Genomic DNA, 25,072 nt, shown 5'->3' with positions numbered 1-25,072 from the left:
GATTGTTGAATTGCATTGATATTCTGAGGATAAGAATGTCTTGCAGTCTGAGTTGGGAAATTTTCTTTTGGGCGCACATCTTGTGCGTTTGTTGCACTGGAGAGGTTTTTATCCAGCATCTCTTTACAATACACATTCATGGCATCTTCTTCGACAACATTTCCATTGGTTATTGAGGTCTCAGCATTTTTGAGATACTCAATTTTTGCTGTGTTGGCAGCAATTTCAGCTTGAACTTCCCACACCTCCTTCATCTTTCTAAGTTCCTCCTCTTTCTTCTCTATAGCATGTTTTTGTTGCATTGGCTTTGGCAAGTAAAGCTGCCCTCTCTGCCTCTGCACAGATACGCACTGAGGCTGATGTTGACACACTTGATCTGCTTGAATGTGATCTGCTAGATCTGCCAGATCTACTGCTACGCACAGATGAAACAACTGAAGTGTTATCTTCATCATCATTTAGCTGGTTATTCACTTTTAGAGCAGAAGAAACTTGAGTACTAGTTTGAGAGTCAGGTTCTTGAATAGTAGACATCCAATTCTCAACAGTAGAAACAAACATATCAACTTGTTTCATTCTTGGTTCATACCATGTTTTCAGGTCTTCAACTTTATCCTCTTCACTCAACACTTGTACATATGATTCTTGAAGAGACTTGAATTCATCAAACATTTCATTGAACTTCATGTTTCCCTTTACTTCTTCAAGATATTCAGCATCAGTCATCAAAGAGTTAACAATATTCATTCGTCTTGTGAGGTGTGCCATCTTGCCTGCTCTAGAGGCTTTCAAACGAGCAGCAACCTCATTCAAGTCTTTTTGAGCTGAGTTTGGGAATTGTTCTAGATAAGACTCGTCCATTTTTCCAACAAGCAAATGTCCTCTTTCCAACGACACAAACTTTTCAAATTTCCTTTGATTTCCTCTTTAAAATGGCATGCATCAAGACCTTTGAACTCTTTCATCAAATTAATCCTTTCATCCACAGTTTGCAGAATCAAACTTGAAAGTCTTTCCAATAACATTCAATTTTAACTCAGCACATTGTTTCCACAAACACATACCTCTTTGAGATGTTTCCTTTGTTCTCTGCAACCAATGCCATGCGGTCTTCAAACAGTCCATCCACTCCGTTCAAGTTTAAGGATACTCTTTCCCAAACATATTCCATTTTCACAAGTCCATTTTCAAAGCAAGTCTTTTGACATGTTGTAGTGGTAAAAACAAGTCTCCTATTTTTAATCCTTGTTTCTTGTCCACTGTGGGAGATGCTGATGCTATGTTTCTGACGCGTACCATAAATAGATCCAGAGAGGCGTGTTGATGTTTCAAACAAATAACTGAAGTTTATTAAATCAAAAATAAAGATGCATTGTAACATAAAACAAAACAAACAACTTTTAGGCCGCTTGCACGTTTGTTGCACCATGCCACCCTAGCTCCAAGTGTACGGTCAAAAGACTGTGTGCTCTTGCACCACCGCCCCCTTCCTGTCAGGGGTGGCCTATCCTTTATGCAACTTTTCACCTCTCACCTATAGAGGGCACACACTCAGAGAAATAAACAATTAACAATAAATAACAAACTGATATTTAAATGAACAAATGTATACAAATTAAATAAGGTGGTAAGTATGGCTCCTACAGAACCCTTGGTATTTCTAGCTGATATGATCCTAATGATCTGAGTGATCTGTTTGGTTTATATTCAGTGAGTATATCTGCAATGTATTGAGGTCCTAGGCCATTGAATAATTTATATACCAGTAATAATACTTTAAAATCAATCCTAAATCTAACTGGGAGCCAGTGTAAAGACCTGAGGACTGGTGTGATATGTTCATATTTTCTGGTTCTGCTCAGAATCCTGGCGGCAGCTTTCTGTATGAGCTGCAACTGTCTTATGGTCTTTTTGGGAAGGCCAGTGAGGAGTCCATTACAATAATCCACCCTGCTGGTGATGAAAGCATGCACAAGTTTCTCTAAGTCTTGTCTGGAAACAAAGCATCTAATTCTTGCAATATTTTTTAGATGATAGTATGCTGATTTAGTTATTGCTTTAACATGACTACTGAAACTAAGGTCTGACTCTAGTGTCACACTAAGATTCCTGACCTGATGTTTAGTTGTTTGACCCCTAGAGTGAAGGTATGCGTTCACCTTGAGAACTTCATCTTTGTTTCCAAACGCAATGACTTCAGTTTTGTCTTTGTTTAACTGAAGAAAGTTTTGCCACATCCAACTGTTGATTTCATCAATGCATCGGCACAGGGAGTCCAATGGGGCTGTAATCATTAGGCGATAGGGCTAAGTAGAGCTGTGTCGTCTGCATAGCTGTGGTAAGCAATTTGGTTCTTTCTCATTATTTGGCTCATAGGGAGCATATACAGGTTGAACAGGAGTGGCGCAAGAATCGAGCCTTGAGGGACTCCGCATGTCATGGATGTCACTTATGGTCTCCTATACTCACATAATGACCTCTCCCATCTAAGTATGACCTGAACCATTCTGAACCAATGCTGGAAATTATGTGTTACATTTTTACACATTAATGGGTGAGTTTAGGGTTTTGTGTTCATTTTAACTCATTCATTGTGTTAATGATTTTAACAAAGTAAACATGTCAGAAAGGTTAGCACAAAGATGTGTAAACATGTTAAATTAACACATTATGTGCTGTCCTTCACATACATAGTACATAAAATCCTAAACAAAACATTAGCATTTGACAAAATGATTGTAGAGGCATTGGTTGTTTAGCTTATACAATTATTATAATGAAATATCAACCATTACATTCATAAAACTGCAGAATATAAATACATTAAGCAGTCAAAAAGGAAATGTCCAACACAGGGCAAAACACAGTTCTTTTCACAATACATGACACATAACCCCACCTTCAAAATAATTTCACTTATTTCCAAAAATGTGTTGGATTCATGTACACTGGTGGCCAAAAGAAGTATTTAAGTGTCTTAGTGTTTTTGAAAGTAGTCTCTTTGATGCTCAAGAAACATTTCTTATTATTATCAATGTCTGACTGTCTACTTTTCCACAGCATAGGAGTAAAAATCATCATCAAAATCATCTTTAAAAAGCCAACACTGTTACGTTATGGTTGAAGCAGAGGAGGAAGCAGGATCCAAGTGCAATAGTCTTTTATTAAATAAACCCAAAACTAGACAAACTCAGACTAGGGAAACAGGACACAGGAACCAAACAGCCAACATACAAGAACTCACCAAGACTGAGACTAGACACAGGGCTTAAATACACAGGCAAACAAGATAAACAAGATAACAAGGGGGCGTGGCTAATAAGAACCACCTGGGGAGACTAATCAACATAACGGGGAACTGCTAAACACGGGACAAGACAGAGGAACACAGACATGAATCATTACAAACACAATGTTTTTGTCCAGCTTTGTGAATAAATGAACTTCTCCAAAGATTGGTTCCTGTTCAGAACTTGACAACATCAGAATGTTCCCTGGGGCCTGTACCATGAAGGTAGCTGAACAAACTCGGGGTTACAGGATTAGTTTTGAGTTGACAAAACCAAACCGATGCAATCAGGCTTTATTGGTACCATGATGCAGCTCATCAACTTTCTCTGTCAACTCAGGCTTTGATCCTTAAGCTATGATTACTCCACGCGCGCGTGCACATAAAAGAGTGACGTCGACACTGAACAACCAATCGCGGGTAGAGCGTGAGCGATATATTTTCCCGCGGAGGAGCAAGAGATAATCATTCAGAATTACGATGAATTTAAATATGTATTTCAAGCTCGAAACAATACGGTCTCTGCTGCCAAAGCAAGAGAAGACTGTTGGAGAAAGATTGCTGATTGTTAATGTGTAAGTTAAACAAATACGTTCTATATTTATGTAAAATTATGTATGTATGTGTAGCCTATATGTGTAATATAGCCTATAGCCTATTATTATAATATATAAAAAATTATACATGCACATTTTTTATATATTATAAAAATAGGCTATAGGCTATATTACACATAGGCTACACGTATACATACATAATTTTACATAAATATAGAACGTATTTGTACTACTAAGAAAGCTAGGGAATCCTATCATAAGATTAACAGAATAATAATAAAGATTTCAAATAATTCTTAACATGTATTATATTGTATAGTACATTTGTGCAATTTGCTTTTTGAAAAAATATAAATAAAATGTGTTCATGTGATGTCACCCTATCAATATATCTTACCGGCAACTTTATAAAAGCCCTCTTTTATGGACATGGCCGATAAATGTCCGGGGAACACTATTAATGAAACTATTCATGTACTCCTGCAGAGCGAGGACCACCTTACGAATGGTTCGACAAACCGTGTTTTCCCCGAGCTTCTGTGCGTCACCCACCGTGCAAGAATGTACCACTTGAAAAAAAAAAAAAACGCAACGCAATATTTGCGGTACAGTAAGTGCATGAATTCGACGTGTTAAATTCTTTATGTGCGGCTCAAGAAGTTCGCAAAGATAAGACATTCCTTCCGCGGAAAATCTGTATCTTTCATACAAGTAACTATCAGGAAAGGCAAGGTGATTTTGTCTGGCTAAAAACTCTTTCTCTACGAAGTGCTCGTCAAACAATTTGCGCTGAGATGTCACAGGATTTGGAAGAAAAGGTGAAGTCATTGCAACAGACACTGGAAATAAGTTACGTCACCTATATGTTTCTTTGCTCTCAGCTGATAGGTCAAACTTCAGTCTGAGATCTTGAATCCAGAACATAACCTGCCCCGGAGCAGGTTAGCCGTGCAGCGTAAGATACCATGGCAACGAACACCGATTCAAGCCAAGCTACTTTCATAGTACCTAAAACCCAGGGTTGGCGGAAACTAAACTGAAACATAGCTGGCTAGCCACCTAAACCGGCTTCATGGTACAGGCCCCAGGTCTGTATTCGTGTCCACAAATACAAATGTACTCAGTCCTTCAGAGGAGATCCTGGCAGGGGCGGACTTGGACCAAAAAGTGGCCCTGGACTTTCTGTAAAAAGCACGATGGAATGGTGCCAGTCAGAGAGGCCGTTATGTCAAATACAGTAGTAGGCCTATACTGCAAATTTAAAAAATACAGTAAGTCTCTGTATGTGGTTTTTGACGTCACAGAAAATTCCCATGATGCAATGGGAATCACAGTTATTTACTGTAAAGAGAAATAGCAGTATAATCCTGGGTGATTTAAAGTAAATAACTGTAGAAATTACAGAAAAGTCTAACAGTGAACCTTATTGCTCCTACAAGTCCTATTGCCCTTTGATTCTGACCAGTGTTAAAGCAAACAGTGAGAAGCAGTTCATTTCAAAACTGAAAGTAACCACTATGAATTGAGTCAGTTACAGGTGAGGTTCCTGAAACAGAGAACAAAGGCGTCATACGCTGTCAGACTGACTAAAAGGTAGGACTCATTTCACCTTTCCACAAGAATAAAAATGAATTGTAAACGTTATACTGCATATGGGTACAGTAGTCTACTACTACCCATTCATGCAATAGACTTGGTGCTGAAGTTTTGCAAAATGAATGAGTTGAATGATAGTCAAATACACTATTCTATTATAAATTATAGTAACTACAGTGATGAGTTTTATGTGAATAGATATATGATGAATAATTTTATTTGTAAGAATATACAAGGTTTTATTTTGTGACAAAATTATTGCTGCTGTGCTATTATGGCAGAAAATGACAAAAATATAATGTAACTGACTAATTTAGAAATGTAAATGAGTCATGAATGGAGAAAGACACTATTTTCCTTGATCGTTTAACATATAAGAGGTCATCGTATACAAATGTACTGTAAGTTTTAGAACTCAAAACTTTCTAGTTAGTCCAGACAGATTTTTTTCCCAGCTCATGTTGCATTTTGATAATTTGAATTATGTTATCGAATATTTTATTTCTACTTATGGTCAAGGACAAAGGTGTTGCTAGGATGTGGTCAGTTAAAAAAATCCAACAACCCGATCCTTCTCCTCCTTCTCCTCCTCCACCTCCAGGTAAACGCAGATTTTATGAAATGGTGCTTAAATAATTTTGGAACTCAGCAAATATATTGTGCAATAATGCAAAAATAAACAAATAAATCAAATAAAAGGTTTAATTAATTAAATATTCTTTTTTTTAAGAGTTTGATAAACCCTGGAGGTCCATGGACTGGAAGTAAGCTCTGAAAACTTTTTCCTTCCACGTTATGCTTATTAGGCTACTCAACTCTCAGGAATACTTGATTCTGATTTGTCAATCACAGCATTCTGGTGAAATATTTTGTGTTTTGACCACTAAACTGAATGACCATTGTCTCAGGCAACAAATTGTGCATAGACAATGAGAAAAATTAGCCTTTACAAAAAAAGTAATATTTCAAATTCTGTGCAATTCTATTCAGTTCTGAAATTCTGAATATTTTTTTTTTTCTAAAATGGCAATGAATCTGTTAGCATTATGCTTATAACATACATTCATAGGCCAACGTGTGTTTCCCACCTTTTAAAACTCCTTGTCTAGTGAAGATAGACAAACCCTTTTGACAACAATAAACAACTTCCAACCTGAGAACAAAGAAGTCAACACTCTCAGAATTCTTCTGCATGGACCACAGGGTGCTGGAAAATCAAGCCTCTTCAACTCTGTGTATTCTGCTCTCCAGGGGCGCATCACTACCAGAGCTCTGGCACATTCAGTAGAAACTGATCATAGTTTCACTTTGAAGGTAAAAATATTGATACCTGTGTTTAAATGTATTTTTCATAAATACATAAATATTGTACTATTTTCAGTTTATTTTGATAAATTAAAAAATTCTTTTTTGAACAGTAATTATATTGTCAAGAAAATGTGTTCATTTTAGTGCTGTCAAAGCGATTAATCGCATCTAACATAAAAGTTTTTGTTTATGTAATATGTGTACATTTATATTATTATCTTTATTCATATATATATGTATATATATATATATATATATATATATATATATATATATATATATATATATATATATATATATATATATATATATATATATATATATATATATATATAATATGTTTATCATAATATATACACGCATATATTATATAAACAAAAACTTTTATGTTAGATGCGATTAATCGATTTGACAGCACTAGTTAATAAATTTTAAAAAAAGTAAGTCTGAAAGCATTGAATGAGATCCCACATTGATTTATTATAGCTTTGCAGTAGTAACAAATATATATGATATTTTATTATATGATATGATTAATATAATAATTTTAAATATGGTTTCATTATAAATCTGGTGATTATCTGATTAAATTAATATATGATATTTACCATCTGAATCTAACCATGTTATGTCAACAAATGGAAAAGTCAGCCAGCTATTTAATTTATTGTGCAGTTAGTCCCAACAACAAGGGCGCCTTTTACCCCAAATTCCATACTTTTACATTCCGTTATTGAAAAACTGTTGCTTTAATTACCTTGAACAAAACTGAAAATCAATAACAAGACCATTTTCTCAAAATATAGTCAATAATTTCAGTTGGTTCTCTTTTACTACATAAATCTACAACATTTATAAAAAACACATTGCTGTCCGCGATGGCATCAAGGATCAGCCAAATTTGTTGTTAAGAAAAGTGCTGAGCTGAAATTTTGCGCCATCTAATGGTTTAAAAGAGAATAATGTGTATTTTAATCAAATGTGTATTTTACCCCGGTGCACCTTTAGCCCCGTTGTAGCCTATTCATGGGTTTCATCAGGTCCCTTTCCACAGGTGTATAAAATCAAGCACCTAGATTATGAATGCAGACTGCATTGTGCTTGATTAATACACCTGTGGAAAGGGACCTGATGAAACCCATGAATATATTAGGGGTGTAACAGTACACATAAGTCACGGTTTGATACCTCTGTTGTGGGGTCACGGTTCGATACTAGTTTGGTACATTTAGGCCTACATGTCCGAGGAGAAAAAGAGCCATCTACATCTGAGTCTACTTCACCATTCCACAAGGAGAAAATGAGTGAAGTGACACCTGAGGCTTCCCATTTCCAGGACATGCATATTTCATCAGTGGACTGTAATGACACTTCCATGACACAAATCAGCACAATGCCAAATAGGGCTGCTCGATTATGGAAAAAATCATAATCACGATTATTTTGGTCAGTATTGAAATCACGATTATGTAACACGATTATTTCACATAACTTTGGGAACGTGTTGAATTTATTAAAAAGACACGGTAATACTTTACGATAAGGTTAATTAGTTATGTTTTAGAGAAAGGACCACAGGTGCTTGAGGCTATAGTTCTCACCCTGGAGCATCGGTCAGAACGCATGACAGGAGGCAGAAATCATTCTAAACTTTTTACTGAATTATCTTGGGCAGCACAGACATACATTAGACACTGATTACAGATGCAGACTTGAATGAAGTAGTTGCAGTTTAGATTAACAGGAATGGTATTTACATCAGGTATTTGAGGGTATGAATGCAGTGTAGTGTATGTAGCTGAAAATAAACAAAACAATAATAAATGTAATATTGTATAAAGTAGCATTATAGATGAAGTCTATCTATCAGCTTAGCATTATATCTAACACAATACACCAATTTAAACATGTGAATTATAACATGTGAGTCATCATTCCTTAACATAATCGCTATACAAATAATGTAAAAGTAATGTAAACAATAATAATATATCTGTTTGTATAATACAAGCATAAAACTGAAATCAGTTACAAATAACATGCATCAGCATTCTACAATGACATTCACTCTATGTTAACTACACGGCATGACTCGTCATTTCTCTCGAGTGGATTTATGACCCAAATACTCGATTATTTCTATATATATATAATCAATCTTAAACAAGTAAAGAATAAATGAAACTCACTTTTCTCGCAAGGATGTACACAGTTATTATTGTTCAACACGAACACCGCACCGTGACTTCTATAACAGTCTTCCTGAGGAGAGCTCAGCTGTTATTCTTCACGCGCATTTCACGTGCGCGATCACTTCCCGCGCATCCACTAATAGCCACTAGTTTGCGCCTTTGCCCTACCTTTGTAACAAGTTAACATTAGTTAAAGAACAAGTTCGGTATTTTACACTTAAAGCCCTGTTTACAGATCGTTTCTGATGAAATCGAATGGTTAAGATTAAAATTTGGACACACACTGCTGTCCCGAGAATTTTAGGTTTCTTTCGCTTCTCCCCCCCACCTTCAGAATGGCTGCATATGGGCACTGGAACAATCCTTCCAAAAAACGCATTAAACTTTCGTTTACAAAGACGTGAAACTCACCGAGTGGTCAGGGGTGTTCACTGATATGCTCACACAAAAATCGCTACAAAAGACGCTTTCCAACAGGTTTTATCGTAGTTTTTGTCCAAGTTTTTTTTTTTTTTTTTTTTTTTGTGTGACAAAAACTACGATAAAACCTGTTGGAAAGCGTCTTTTGTAGCGATTTTTGTGTGAGCATATCAGTGAACACCCCTGACCACTCGGTGAGTTTCACGTCTTTGTAAACGAAAGTTGAATGCGTTTTTTGGAAGGATTGTTCCAGTGCCCATATGCAGCCATTCTGTAGGTGGGGGGGAGAAGCGAAAGAAACCTAAAATTCTCGGGACACCAGCATGTGTCCACATTTTTATCTTAACCGTTCTATTTCATCAGATACGATCTGTAAACAGGGCTTTAAGTGTAAAATACCGAACTTGTCCTTTAAAGGGTTAGTTCACCCAAAAATGAAAATTCTGTCAGTAATTACTCACCCTCATGTTGTTCCAACCCTGTAATACCTTCGTTCATCTTCGGAACACAAATTAAGATATTTTTGATGAAATCTGAGAGCTGGATCAGTCCTCATAGGCTTCTAAAGACGTTATAACTTGCTGGACCAGAAAATGCATTAAAGACATCGTTAATATAGTCCAAGTGACTACAGTGGCTCAATCTTAAGTTTATAAAGCGACGAGAATACTTTTTGTGCGCAAAAAATAAATAAAAAATAAAGACTGTATCAAGGGCGTAGGTTTGGCCTCAGCTTTGGTGGGGACATCCCCCTCCCCCTCCCCCTGGAATGAGTTTTCTATATGTAATTAAATAATGAACAAATGAATAAAATACACACGTATCATAGTATGCATTCAACACAACAAATCCATTATTATTATCTATTATTATTATTATTATTATCCATGATTACAGTATTCCATTAATACTAAAATTGTATCTACTATTCTATATCAAATTCTATTGATATATTCTATTCTTAAATATTAAATTCTTAGGCTACACTCACTCACAAATACATTACATAAATAGAATGTAGAAACGAAAAATGTCTCAGATCCACTGTTTATGTTGACTGCAAGATTCTAAGTTAAGGTCAGCTAATTAACATTCAGTGACTTGCTAACGTAGCATTCTATCATGATAGCGTGACTTCTATGAGTCTATCAGTGCTGCACAGCCTAATCAATACTCTTAACCTTAGTTGAAAGATTGCTGCTGCTAGGTTTAACTGTAACAACATGGTAACACATACTATCACCAATCAATACTATTTTCCACAGTAGAATCTGCATTTGAAAGCCTGGTCAGTCACTACTACTGCTAGTTTATTTGTGTGGCTAGTTATTTTGCCTACTTACACTCTGCTTTATGAAAAAGTTTCGTATGTCCTTCGTATGTCCCCAAGAATAATTAAAACAGTTTAGAAAAATAAAATAAAATAAAATACAGTACAGTACAAAAAGTCGGACGAACAGCGGCACAGTGCTCATTCAGTAAATGCATAGCTAAACAGATGTGCTTTGAGTCTGGATTTGAATGTGACTACTGTAGGAGCACATCTGATGTCTTCTGGAAGCTGGTTCCAGCTGCGGCTGGCATAATAGCTAAAAGCGGACTCGCCATGTTTAGAGTGAACCCTTGGTATTTCTAGCTGATATGATCCTAATGATCTGAGTGATCTGTTGGGTTTATATTCAGTGAGCATATCTGCAATGTATTGAGGTCCTAGGCCATTGAATGATTTATATACCAGTAATAATACTTTAAAATCAATCCTAAATCTAACTGGGAGCCAGTGTAAAGACCTGAGGACTGGTGTGATATGTTCATATTTTCTGGTTCTGCTCAGAATCCTGGCGGCAGCTTTCTGTATGAGCTGCAACTGTCTTATGGTCTTTTTGGGAAGGCCAGTGAGGAGTCCATTACAATAATCCACCCTGCTGGTGATGAAAGCATGCACAAGTTTCTCTAAGTCTTGTCTGGAAACAAAGCATCTAATTCTTGCAATATTTTTTAGATGATAGTATGCTGATTTAATTATTGCTTTGACATGACTACTGAAATGAAGGTCTGACTCTAGTGTCACACCAAGATTCCTGACTTGATTTTTAGTTGTTTGACCCCTAGAGTGAAGGTATGCGTTCACCTTGAGAACTTCATCTTTGTTTCCAAACGCAATGACTTCAGTTTTGTCTTTGTTTAATTGAAGAAGTTTTGACACATCCAACTGTTGACTTCGTCAATGCATTGGCACAGGGAGTCAATGGGGCTGTAATCGTTAGGCGAAAGGGCTAAGTAGAGGACTGTGTGTCGTCGGCATAGCTGTGGTAAGCAATTTGGTTCTTTCTCATTATTTGGCTCATTGGGAGCATATACAGGTTGAACAGGAGTGGCGCAAGAATTGAGCCTTGAGGGACTCCGCATGTCATGAGCCGCGTTTCCACTGTCGGGCCAGGGCCGGGCCGTGCTAGTGCGTGCCAGGGCCAGTCGTGTTTCCACTGTCACTTCCGGGGCTTGATCGGGGCTTACTCGGGGCCAGCAGCCAGGATTTCTGGCCCGTCGAATACCTTGGGCCAGAGCGGGCCAGCTCGGGCTAGAGGAGTGGTTACGAACAGAGGCGGAGTTCACCTGAGTCGGGAGACAGCAGCGCCGGATGATTCTGTCAGCATTAAAGACTTTTAAAATAATTTAACTCGCGTTCAGGTTTGAATGCCTTGTGTTTGTGATGCAAAAGTGCGCGCTAACCATTACCATGGTAAACATAGTAAACGCTTGAAGATACGCATAGTAAAAAAACATACGCTTGAAGAAATCAGACCAATCATAAAGGCTATCACAGTCATGTTTTTATTTTATCTGTCAGTAGCCTACGTCTCGTCTCTTTATACCGAACTATCATAAAATAAAGCAACTTTTTTTTCGGGAGCTTCCTCTGTTTCTCTGACTGAAAATATCTGGATGGGAGTCGAGAGAGTGCTAAAGCTCCTCAGGTCGTATTTTTGGTGGCATATATTTGTAGAAATTATCATTCTTTCTAAATGTGATGTAAATATGTCCTGTAACTACCAGATAAATAGTAACAGACGCGACTGAAGAAGTAAGTGTGTCCTCTTTCTTTTGTGAAATAGACCTAACGGTAATTTATTTCTGAGTGACTAATGTGCAATTTTGACATAAATTAATTCATTATGATAAATGTATCACTTTTTATTGTAAACCTGTGGTAAAACATCGATGCTTGGGTTAAATATTCAAGTAAACAAGAAAAATGTCAGCAAACGGCCACTTTTATCATGTTTGTTTTCAACGCGGTTTCCAGTGATTTCTGATTAGTTTTCTGATAAAACTTCCATTTGTTGGTGAATGGGTTAGTGTGACGTTGTTCCAGAGAGGCGTGTTACGGGCGTGTTTTAGTGAAGCGCTGTGGAGCTTCTGGCCTGACAGTGGAAACGCAGGCCTGGTGCTATTAGCCCGAGGCTATTAGCCCGGCACGGCCCGTTTAAAGCCCTGGCCTGGCCCTGGCCCGACAGTGGAAACGCGGCTATGGATACTCACATAATAACCTCTCCCATCTAAGTACGACCCAGAAAGCCAGACCCAGTTTTCCAGCCTGTCAAGAAGTATGTTGTGATCGACAGTGTCAAATGCAGCACTGAGGTCGAGTAGTACCAGCACTGATAATTTGCCTGAATCAGTATTTAAGCGAATATCGTTTATTATCTTTATGAGCGCTGTCTCTGTGCTGTGGTGCGGTCGGAAACCAGACTGAAAATTGTCAAAGTATCCATTCGAGCTTAAGAATTTGTTCAGCTGATTGAAGACAACTTTTTCAATGATCTTGCCTATGAAAGGAAAATTTGAGATCGGTCTATAGTTGCTTAATACGGTCTTATCCAGATTGCTCTTTTTCAGGAGGGGCTTGACAACTGCACTTTTTAGGGAGTTTGGAAAACTCCCAGAGAGAAGTGAGGCATTTACCACTTCTAGAAAATCTGCTTCTAAACTGTTTAACACACTTTTGAAAAAAGATGTGGGAAGTGTGTCAAGGGCGCATGTTGATGTTTTAAGGTGCTGTACGGTTTCTTCCAAATTTTTGCCATCAATTTCTTTGAAATCAGACAAAGTTACTACTTTCTCAGGTGGTCTGATCTGTCTGACCCCAGCGCAACTCAAGGATGTGCTGATCACCTTTCTGATATTATTGATTTTCTCAGAGAAGAAAGAAGCAAACTCACTGCACTTGTTGTCTGAGAGCATTTCACTGGGAATCTGGCTTGGGAGGTTTGTCAGTCTCTCTACAGTAGCAAAAAGAGTGCGTGTGTTGTTTAAATTGCAGTTTATAATATTTGAGAAGTAAGTCTGTCTAGCATTGCCTAGTTCCATATTGAAAGCATGAAGGCTGTCTTTGTAGATGTTATAATGGACTACAAGTTTTGTCTTCCGCCACATGTGCTCTGCTTTTCTGCATTGTCTTTTCATAATTTGCACTGCTGTTGAATTTCTCCAAGGTGCTTTTTGTCTGCCACTCTTCTTCCTGACTTTAACAGGAGCAATATCATCAATTACATTTTTAACTTTTGAGTTAAAAGAATCAAGGAGAGTCTGCAGATATGCTTGGTGTTAAGGATATAGCCTTCATAAATAGTACACTATCTCATTTAAGCATCTCTTCTTGACAGAGACAGATCTAGCTTCAGTGGCAGGAGAGATCAATATATCAAAGAAAATACAGAAATGATCAGACAGTGCTACATCCTTAACAACAATCGATGAAATGTTTAGACCCTTACTGATAAGTAAATCTAGAGTGTGTCCATGATTGTGAGTGGGTCCATGTACATGCTGAGTCAGATCAAAAGTTTTTAAAACAGTTTTGATTTCTTTTGCCATGTTGTTTTCTGCACTATCTATGTGAATGTTAAAATCTCCAGCAATGGCAAAACAGTCAAACTCTGAGGTAATTGTTGATAACAGTTCTGTAAAGTCCTCAGCAAAGGCTGGAGAGTATTTTGGAGGCCTGTAAATAATAAGTAAAATGCGTGGTCACCTTTTAACACAGTACCCAGATATTCGAAAGACGGGTAATTCCCAAATGATATTTGCTTACATTAATAGATATCTTTAAAAAGAGAAGCTAGACCCCCACCTCTCTTAACAGCTCTGCAGACACTCATAAAAGTAAAGTTAGGAGGGGCTGTTTCATTGAGGATTGTTGCACTGCAGCTGTCTTCTAGCCAGGTTTCATTTAGAAACATAAAGTCCAGGTTGTTTGTGGTTATTAAGTCGTTGAGTCGAGCGAATGTTTAAAAGAGCTAACTTAACAGTCTTACTTTTTGTCCCCACAGCAATCTTAGTTTGACATGTAATAGGCACCAGATTGGCTATTGACCAGATTGGCAGATTGGCACCATATTGGCACCAGACGTAGGATAACTGCGCAGCGCTTCTGTGTTGTACGTCACCACGCATCACACACATGACCAGCGTCAGCCAATAGTGAGCCTACGTGTGACGTGCAAAACACAGACGCGCTGCGCAAAAACACTACGTGAAAAAACTCTAGGCCCAGAGAGAAGGAAATGAATAATGAAATTAGGGCTGGGCGATATGGCCTAAAAAAATAATCCCCGATTTTTTCACAAAAAATCCGATTTACAATTTAAATAAAAAAATGTTTCTTCCCCTACTTAAAATCAATCTGCAGATGACAAAGAAATTGTTCAAAATTTTTTTTTACTTTATTTTGTTTTGATTTTCCCTTCTGGGATTTGATTTGGATTTTCCCCTTGGGGTTAAAGTGCAATCAGAAACAACAAGCCAAAAAGACAAGATGGCAGGCCCTGCCTTTGTAAACAGTGAAAATGTAACATAACATGAAATGGGTGGATTGGGATTGGTGGGGAACGTGAATTTTTTTTTTACATCACAATAAAGTGTATTGTGATTGTCAAACCATTTGGTAACTAAACAGAATTTTATTAAGTTTAGTGACAACACAATGTTTACATGGTACAATTACTGGTATGCTACTGTTTGTATTATTGCTTTCACAATTTCAATTCAATTCTTGTGATTTGATTCTGATATCGATTCAATATCGATTCCTTTGGATAAATACTAGGTACAGTAGATACATGTTAATTTAAAGCCCTGTCAGCTGGTATTATTATTAAAGGTTAAAAATAACATCTCAAATTAAATATTATGCTTTTTTTTTATAATAACAAGTTCAACATTATAATATTTTAATGATATAGATAAAATAAAATAAATAATGTAATATAGTTATCATATTTAGCAAAATACTACTCTCTACAGCAATTATTTTAAAGTCCAACTAACGTGCTATGGTCATTAATGGGCTTTCCAGAGGTAAAAGTAACTTTACGTGACGTATTGTCCTCTAGCTGTTATTATAGACCTCTTTCCGCAGTTGAAAAACAGATCGATCGATTTTATTTCATTTCGGTAAGTTGAACTGTATCTTTCAAATGACCTATTGATCATTCGTGTTTATTTAGCCTACTATTAACTAATAGTAAAGAGTAACAGATGATCGGTTCACGTGCCGCTTGAACTCTGTCAGCGATCTGTCAAGCGCCAAAACAGTGTTTATTTTTTGAATTTCGTAATTAAATCACAGAATCTGAGAGCTGAGCATTTGTTTCATAGCAATAGTAACCTTCTCTGTCTTGTCTGTCGGTGTCAGTGTCCTCTTTGCTTCGCGACTTTTCTCTGCGTGAGAAAATGGATGTGTGGCGTGAGAGAGCGTTTAAAAAGTGACGATTGCGTGAGTCTCACGGTGAATTCGTGAGAGTTGGCAGCCCTGCGGATTCAGTTTGTAAGACTGTAGGTTGTTTTTTGGCGGGTGTGTTTCTGCTGGCGCGGTCTTGCCGTGTTGTTTTTGTATCTATGCCAAACGCGCGGGGGAAGAGCTGAGCCCGTTCGGAGCTACGGGAGCCCAGAGGGTAGCGTCGGCGAATGTTAAAGAGAAAACCGATTTTCATTCAAAAAAATCGACGTAAACTGCACATTTCGAATTAATCGATAAAATCGATTTATCGCCCAGCCCTAAATGGAATAAAGTCGTTATTTTTGTTTGTTTTTGCACACAAAAAGTATTCTTGTCGCTTTATAAAATTAAGATTGAGCCACTGTAGTCACTTGGACTATATTAACGATGTCTTTAATGCATTTTCTGGGCCAGCAAGTTATAACGTCTTTAGAAGCCTATGAGGAGTGATCCAGCTCTCAGATTTCATAAAAAATATCTTAATTTGTGTTCCGAAGATGAACGAAGGTCTTACGGGGTTGGAACAACATGAGGGTGAGTAATTACTGACAGAATTTTCATTGTTGGGTGAACTAACCCTTTAATGTATTAACTAACATGAACTAACAATGAGAAATACATTTGTTACAGTATTTATTAATCTTTTTTAATGTTAGTTAATAAAAATACAGCTGTTCATTGTTTGTTCATGTTAGTTCACAGTGCATTAACTAATGTTAAAAAATACAACCTTTCATTTTAATAACGTATTAGTAAATGGTGAAATTAATATTAACTAAGATTAATAAATGCAGTAGAAGTATTGTTCATTATTAATGTTAACAAATCGAAATTTGAACATTGATTGTACTTTTTGAACTATTAAAATAAATAATATATCAGATAATAGGCTACTTCAATGAGTATTTTAATAATTCCCGCAGGTCTACCACTTATAATGCGGGAAATTCCCCCACAAACATTGATTCAATTTAGCATGTAGATTGTATGAGTAGCCTAAATGAATCCACACAGATTATAGCCTAAAATCAAATCAATAATTTAAAAACTTTCTCCAAGACGCAAAACTACACTCTCGCGTTTAGGAGTCGGGACATGACGGAATTGTCACTTGCACAATCGGGCCAGCATTGCATCGTAACTAAAGTTTATAATTTTCACTTCTTTTTAAGTCTTATCAGTTTAAACATTCAAGCTGAGAGAGCTTACGGCTTCGGGAGGGGCGGATGTGCGCGTGCGCGCGTTCAGAACACAAGACAAAATTAGAGTGTTCTTTCAAAACAGAACATGGCAAATAATCGTTTTTACTCGATTGTACTATTTTGGTGATCGTTGGGATCGAAATTCAATTAATTGCACAGCCCTAATGCCAAATGATTTTGTCTCATTATAATGGCTGAAATGTCAAGTTAACGTCAAGTTAAATAGTAGGTAATGTATACAGACAAGACTAAGAAATCATTAAGGGTTTTTAATATGTGTTCCAGTTCCAATGGTGTGCTGCGGCTGCTCTGAGTTGAGTGGGTTCAAGATGGAAATAAATAGGTTGTGTAGATATAAAATCCTTCAAAAAGATTTATTGGCCAATGCAGTCGGCTTTGAGAGAACCAATCAGCTGATCGGAGTTTCATGACTGAACAATGTATGGTGATTCTTCAATTAGGGGAACTTTTATGTCCCCAGGTTTTACATTCATGTTAAAAATACTATATTATAAAATAAATGGTTTAGTTATTTTAAATAATATTTATTGCACCACCAAAAAATGTTATAGGCCTACACTAAAATCAGTATGATTTCCATTTTTAAAAATGTTTTCATCACTAATATTTGGCTACTCAGGCCTTGTCCCCAACCCAGACTTTAAAACTTATCTGCTCTGAAAATGTGATAAAATGTTATCAGTTCATTAAAAAAAATCACAATATATGTTTAAACAGTACCTTAAAAAGGCACTTGATGCATAATTCGGGTTCATATCTGTGCAATTTGTGAATATTTTTAACAATTTAGTATTGTCCACAACAATACTGTCATTACCGCGACAGTCTATGATTACAACAAGAATATTTTTGAGGGTAAGACTTGTTTATGCCGTAACCATTGAAATGAAGACTAGCAGGGGAGCACATGTCAGCCATGAAAGAACAGTGATATTTGATGTCTGAAAAAGTAAGTAATTTAATCATGAATTCCTTCTGATCATGGAGTAGACTTATTCAGCGTCATTACCATAAATGCTGTAGCAGCAATATTTTGATATATATATATATATATATATATATATATATATATATATATATATATATATATTCACATGATTTATGTGTATTAAAGGGGTGGTATAATAATTTAGCGCAAAATACCCCACAGATATTTTTATATAGCAAGTTAAAGTTGTCACTTTTTGAGGGTTTGCAAAAACGCACCGTTTTGTGCCTGGCCCTTTAAATGCAAATGAGCTGCTGCAGAGGTTAGCAGCTGCTGTTACCTCACGCAGACACACTAAAATGACAGAAACTGTTCTGCCTTTAATGTTAAACGGAGTCAGATAAGGATGGAGAGACTCAAGAAGAAGTGACAACATGTAGAATGCAACAGGATGTCTCTGAATGGTTAGTTGATGAATTTATGTTGCTGATGTGGAGTTAACTATCTTCAATTAGGATATTCTGTCATGATAAATCTATAAATTGCTCATATATGAACTGTTGTGAGATGCACACAGAGTGACTTTCTATTGCATGTGAAAAGATGGATGCTAAAGTTTGAGCTGACTCACAAATGTACTCTTATACAACAACTTTTCCTCTTCTCAACATGGACTGCGTGTTCCCAGGGGTGGGGTTTATGTAAATTCTAGGGTTAGTGATGTCACTAACCCGAGAGGAATGTTGTGTAGTCCCAACCAGCCGTTTGTTGTAGTCCTTTTCTTTAAAAGCAAATATCTCCCTTTGCTTTGAACTTTGAGTGTTGTAACTTTGCAGATGTTGTTTATGCTCAAACAGCAACATTACGCACTAACTAAAGTTAGAAAAGTGAAATCACACTCAACCACCCCTTTAAAAGTTATTTTTGTACTAGCTGTTGAGTGATGTTAGCAAAGCCATGACCTAGCATCTTTTTTCCTGAATTTTTTTTTAAATGTCATTACCGCAACACGTTATTACCAACACACAACTTCTTGTGATGGTAATGACAAGTGATGGTGGTAATGACATGTTCTGTGTCACTATCTATATCATATTATGTGTTTATAAATTAAGTTAAAGAATTGCATAATAGTGTGATTTTACAATGAAACTTAAGTGAGATGCCTTACTTCCTAAAACTATTTTTTCTTATTTTTTAACCAGAATGGCTCCCAAGAAATCAACTGAAAGGTCTAGAGATTATAGAAAAAAAATTGAAGGAAGATCCTGTAAAATATCAGCAGTACATTGACAGAGAAAAGGAAAGAAACAAAAGAAGAAAAGAAACAGGAAAGCTTAAAGTAATCTCACAACTTTCAAAACGGGAGCAAAGACAGAAACGCAAACATGGAGAGTTAACCAAAACAATAAAACGGCCCACTACAGCCAACGGAGCTTCAAACATAGATGTGCCTCTGATGGTGTGTTTTTTCTTTGAATAGTTGGATGAGTATTTCATTAGGCTTTTCATGTAGCACCTCAAAATTGAACATAAAACAGTTTTAAATGTATGTTTGCTGTTAATTAAGCAACGTGGCGGTAATGACATACTGTTCTGGTAATGAAATAAAATATTGTATGGTTTCTTCATGATTGAAATAAACATGTTCAAGTTGATGGTTGTGTCATATTTATTTATATCTCCTCACATATGTCCATTTCTTTCAACAACACTCACCAGAAGTCATTATTTAAGCCTTTAAATTTGCTTTAGGCCTATGTATCAGTGCACTTTTCATTTATGTCATTACCAAAACAGTATGTCATTACCGCCACGTTGCTTAATTTACAGCAAACATACCTTTAAAACTGTTTTATGTTCAATCTTGAGGTGCTACATGAAAAGCCTAATGAAATACTCATCCACCTATTCAAAGAAAAACATCTAAAATAAATTTTCCAGAAATTAAACAAAAGTGTGCTTTGATGAACACAGAAAAACACAGTTTGATGGTAAGAACAAGAAAATATATGTAATTCGCTGAATGGAAACATTTTGTTTTTTATACGCATTGTTGAAGGTTAACAATGTTTGCAAGATAAATGAGTTTAAATGATCTCCTTGATACATTCTTTGCATTTTGAGACTTTTTGATGTTGTGATGGGAATGACGTTTTGCAGTGCCAGTTGGCAAATAGATATAAAATACTCAAATTATATTTAAGCTCAGTCGTGGCCATTATTATACCGTTACATCAAAGCATGTAAACATTGTCTTGACATAATTCTAACAAAATTCAACCAAATTTCAATCATCAAAATGTAAGATGGCAAAATAGCCCCCAATTGAAGAATCACCCATATTTATAAATGTAATTAAATGTAATTTTCAGTGCAAAACATATAAAGTGAAGAAGGACAGGACGGGCTCTTTCTTTCCCTTCACATTCACTGACATCGCTGGTATACACCATAAATGTGGATCAATAAAGACTGATGACATCAACAAATTATTAAATGGTCACATCAACGATGGTCATATTGTAAGTGAATTTCATTTCATTTAAGACATTTTTTCATAAATCGGTATGATAAACTTTACAATAGCCACATGTTGAAGACAACAGTGGAAATTAAATGCATGCAAAGCCACCAGAACAATCTTTTAAATTTGTTAAAATTCCAGATTGGCATTGATTTTTAGTGCAAAAGAGTATCATGGTTGCAACACTACAATATTTCAAGTGGTCTATTACAGTTTAAACTTTACAGTTCAAAGTTTTTTTTTTTTTTTTTCTTAATTCAGCATTTGTTCCAGTTTATTCAGTGCTTCTGTCTGTTCAGTTTAACCCACTTAGTGCAATTACTGAAGACAACCAATGGTACAAAAAGAACCCCACTCTGAAAGACAAGATTCACTGTCTGGTGGCTGTTCTTCCTGCTAACACTGTTTCTTTGATGGATGACGGCATAATTAGGGAAATGAGAGAAGTTCGGGAGAAAGCACGAGACTTGGGTAAGTCATGTATCTATACCTTTATTATTCACAAAAATACCATGTACAATTAAGTGTGCAAGTTTTCATACTCGTTATGAGTTTTACAGTGTATGTTTATTGCTTAAAGGCAGGATAAGCAGGATTTTTCTAAAAAACTTTTTCCCAAATTTGTTTAAACTGTCTTTATATACCAATACATAATTAAAATGTAAGTACTCTGAAAAAGAGAGTATAAGTGTCTGCAGTGCCGTCGCAGGTGGGGTGCGAGGCTCTGTGCGAACTTGAAATGCGAGGCCCTGCTCTTTGATGTGGATGCTCAATTGCGCATGAATAACAGTCACACGGACGTAGCTGTTCTAGTTCTATTGCACGCATAATCTCGCTGCAATACGTTTTTATCAAGTAGAATAATACAGCATAATCATGCACATATGCACAGCTATGACATTTTGCTATTTATTTCAGAGGGGAAAAAGTCAACTGTGCAACGAGTCCTTTACATAAAGTCAGCTCGAGAATTTGTCCGAATACATACATAGATCCGCCTACTTAACCAACGTATATCTTAATGGTCCAGTGGTAGAACTTTCGCCAAGCGTGTCAGAGATTCGGGGTTCAAATCCGCACTCGTATATATTTTTTCTCGTATAACTTTTTATTTTTTTTTATTTTTTATCAAAACCGATTATGTTCATCAGTGGTTGTATATCAAGCAGGGACACATTTGTGTGCATTATGTTAGAGTATCCGCAACGTATTGAAGCACGCGTCCAAAGGAAGACAGTGCGGCGTGTGCGCGAGCCACACGAGAAAACACTGTATCCGCACCACTGATCGCAGCTGCAACGAGCACTTTGATCACTTGATAAAAAACACATTTCAGCGCTAGATCGTCTCTTATTTAAAAAAACGAACGAAATGAATGCTCTGCCAGTTAACTGGAGATGTTTTATTTATTTGTCGAATTGTTACATTTGTGCCACGAGATGTTTTAAGAAGTGGTAAAAAAACAAACAAAAAAAACAGCAGGATTGCGAGGCCCCCTAGTGGCGCAAGGCCCTGTGCGGTTGCACAGTTCGCACTGTCTATGCGACGGCTCTGAGTGTCTGTAGTCCTCTCAGGGCTGCAATAAACACAGCTACTTATTCCATTCACTCCCACCCCCTCCCTTCTGGGCTCCTTCCAAAGCCACGCCCCCAAAACACATGAACGCACAATGCCGACCGCTCAGCTGGAGGATAGCGCCGAGCGGAGAGGAGCGCAGTGCGTGACATCATGTCAGAATCACATGTAATAAAATACCTAACTTTATCATTATGAATATAAACAACTAAAATAGCTGTTAGTACTCACTATCAAGCTAGCATATCGATGTCGTGTCTTTTAAATAATGACTTTACTTTCTTTAGGCAACGTTAAACATGCATGACAACTCACTGGCGCTTCCTAGTCGCACACTCTCGTGACATCATCAACATTGCGCCAACCTAGAACACCATAGCAACAACACCACAATCGATACTGGTATAGTTTAAAATATATTGAGTTTGATTCGGTAACGAGCTAGTAACATAAGGCAAAGCTAAAAACAGGTTGCATTGATACACGTTTTCCCATTACCATCAGTTACACTGTGATGAAGGTTAATTTCGTGTAATTCATAACATATACGGTGTTTTGCATGTAAGAGCTTCCACAATGAAAGCACTGTTGGCTCTGTCGAGGACTAACGTTACACTCCAGAGACAAGTAGCCTACCTTTCTACCTTACTAGTTCCTTTTTTTGCCTTCGCTGACTGTATATGCAGGTACTGGGAATTTTGACTGCTCTTCCTAGCTTCCGTGCCTCTTCCCCTCCTCGAGTCAAACGGGTGCGCGCATGTGGGCAGCTCCTGTAGCAGCAGGGGTGGTAGCCATGGTAGCGAGGGAGAGTGACAGTCGCCCAGCCAATAATTTCATTCGTTCCGAATGGAAATAAGTAGCTGTGTTTATTGCAGCACTGCGAGGACTACAGACACTCGATTTGTGTACTCTCTTTTTCAGTGTACTTACATTTTAATTATGTAGTGCTATATAAAGACATTTTTAAAAATTTTGGGGAAAGTTTTTTAGAAAAATCCTGCCTACCCTGCCTTTAATTTATACACGAGATAAAAGATCAGATTTCTTCATCATTATTAGCTCTGCCCTTCAGAAACTACGTCTGATCATCCTGTATACAAATGTTTACACCCCCTTGGCTCTTAATATCGTGTGAGCATCAGTGAATATTTGCATCTTTTGTTCAATCGTCCTCAATTGTGGACTGGATCTCAACATCATACTACGTGGAAAAACTTAAATGTGCAAAAGATGTGTAAATGTAGTTATTTTGTTTTGTGGAATATTTGTAGTTATTGTTCATTGTACCACAGGCATTCCTCAAGTCATAATCATGACCAAAGTGGATGAAGCATGTCCACTAGTTAAAGAAGATCTTAAGAAGATCTACACAAGCAAAAAAATAAAACAGAAGGTACTGTGCTTTTTTCATTTTTTTCAGTGATTAATTTTGGCTTTGGTATATCACTGTTTCTTGTCGTTTCCATTGAAAATGAAAGGTTGTGATAATATATAATAATGAATGATCAATGTGGGATTCTAACATTGCATATCGCATGTGACAGACTAGGTGTGACCTGTATACTCTCTTCTCTTTTATTTATTTTTGTATACAAAAAAGTACCTAGATCTATTTTTTAAAATATATATATCATTTCTGTATGTTCTCTTTGCAGATGGAGGAGTGTTCTTGCAAACTGGGTGTTCCTGTGAACTGCATTTATCCTGTGAAGAACTACCATGAGGAACGCACCACTAACACAACAACTGATATTCTGATTTTAGATGCATTGCAAAATATTGTCAACTTTGCCAATGACCATGTGGAGGACCAAGTAGACAATGAATAAGAGTCCTGACTTCCATGTTGAGCGGGAGGTTTTTTGACTGGACAAATTATGCATGCAGTGATATAACAATGCTATAGCGTATTCACGTTAAAGTACATAATGCAGAAGACTGTAGTCACTTATACATCTGCTGTTGGTGGTAGTTATTTGTTTAACAATAGTCTACTATTATAACAATAATATATCAATATCCAGTAAACAGAGATAAAGGTATTTACATGTTGTTTTAAGAATACTGTAATGACGTAGCTCATAATCAGGAGGTATACTGTATTGTATGTTTAAAATAATTTCCTTTAGGCCTCATATCCTTTTGCTATCAGTAAAGATGTGTGTGTGATGGTTTCTTTCTCTGTGGGTGAGGTACAGTATGCTATTCAAACTGCTTTTAGTGATTAAATAATCCCACATATATGTATTTTATAAGTCTTGTTATACTAATCTTGTTCTTGTTATATTGTGTTATTTTGGGTTTAAGGATTCAGATGTATTGTTTGTTGCTGTTTGCTCTTCTCATATAATAAATATTTGTGGAAGGGCCCTTTGTGAAGGGATTCAGTTGTTCATTTTCGTTTGGAAAAGCCCCTTTAATGGGCGCAAAAACACTTTTAGGAATTTGCCCAAAGTGTGCTAAAATCAATCCCTGCTGATTTGCTTTTTCTCATGCAATGGCTGCATCCGAAAGCAGAAAAATGCTGACCCCTATCGAGGAATGTGCCTTAGTTTGAGTTAAAGCATTAGTTAACCCAAAAATGAAAATTCTGTCATTAATGACTCACCCTCATGTCGTTCCAAACTCGTAAGACTTCCGCTCATCTTCGGAACACAAATAAAGATCTTTTAAAGGTCC

The 25,072-nt window shown here is 36.7% G+C and overlaps 2 protein-coding genes across 2 annotated transcripts in view; both read left to right on the top strand.

Moving 5' to 3' along the window:
- Nucleotides 1-5,300: 5,300 nt before the first annotated feature.
- Nucleotides 5,301-25,072, top strand: part of LOC309494350 (interferon-induced protein 44-like) — a 132,692-nt gene continuing 112,920 nt past the window's right edge. Inside the window, exon 1 of the mRNA XM_082163667.1 lies at nt 5,301-5,439. The gene's annotated coding sequence lies outside the window, so the exon portion shown is untranslated. The remainder of the gene's footprint in view (nt 5,440-25,072) is intronic.
- Nucleotides 6,176-24,318, top strand: LOC309494356 (interferon-induced protein 44-like). Its single transcript, XM_082163674.1, has 6 exons — nt 6,176-6,206; nt 6,552-6,756; nt 20,667-20,816; nt 21,118-21,289; nt 23,686-23,786; nt 24,049-24,318. Exons 1-6 carry the CDS (start codon nt 6,196-6,198, stop codon nt 24,220-24,222), a joined length of 813 nt encoding a protein of 270 aa, XP_082019800.1. The 5' UTR covers nt 6,176-6,195; the 3' UTR covers nt 24,223-24,318.

This window comes from Leuciscus leuciscus, assembly GCF_965113295.1.
Source record: "Leuciscus leuciscus genome assembly, chromosome: 3".
Lineage (NCBI taxonomy): Eukaryota > Metazoa > Chordata > Actinopteri > Cypriniformes > Leuciscidae > Leuciscus > Leuciscus leuciscus.
This window is presented reverse-complemented; position numbering and strand designations above follow the sequence as displayed.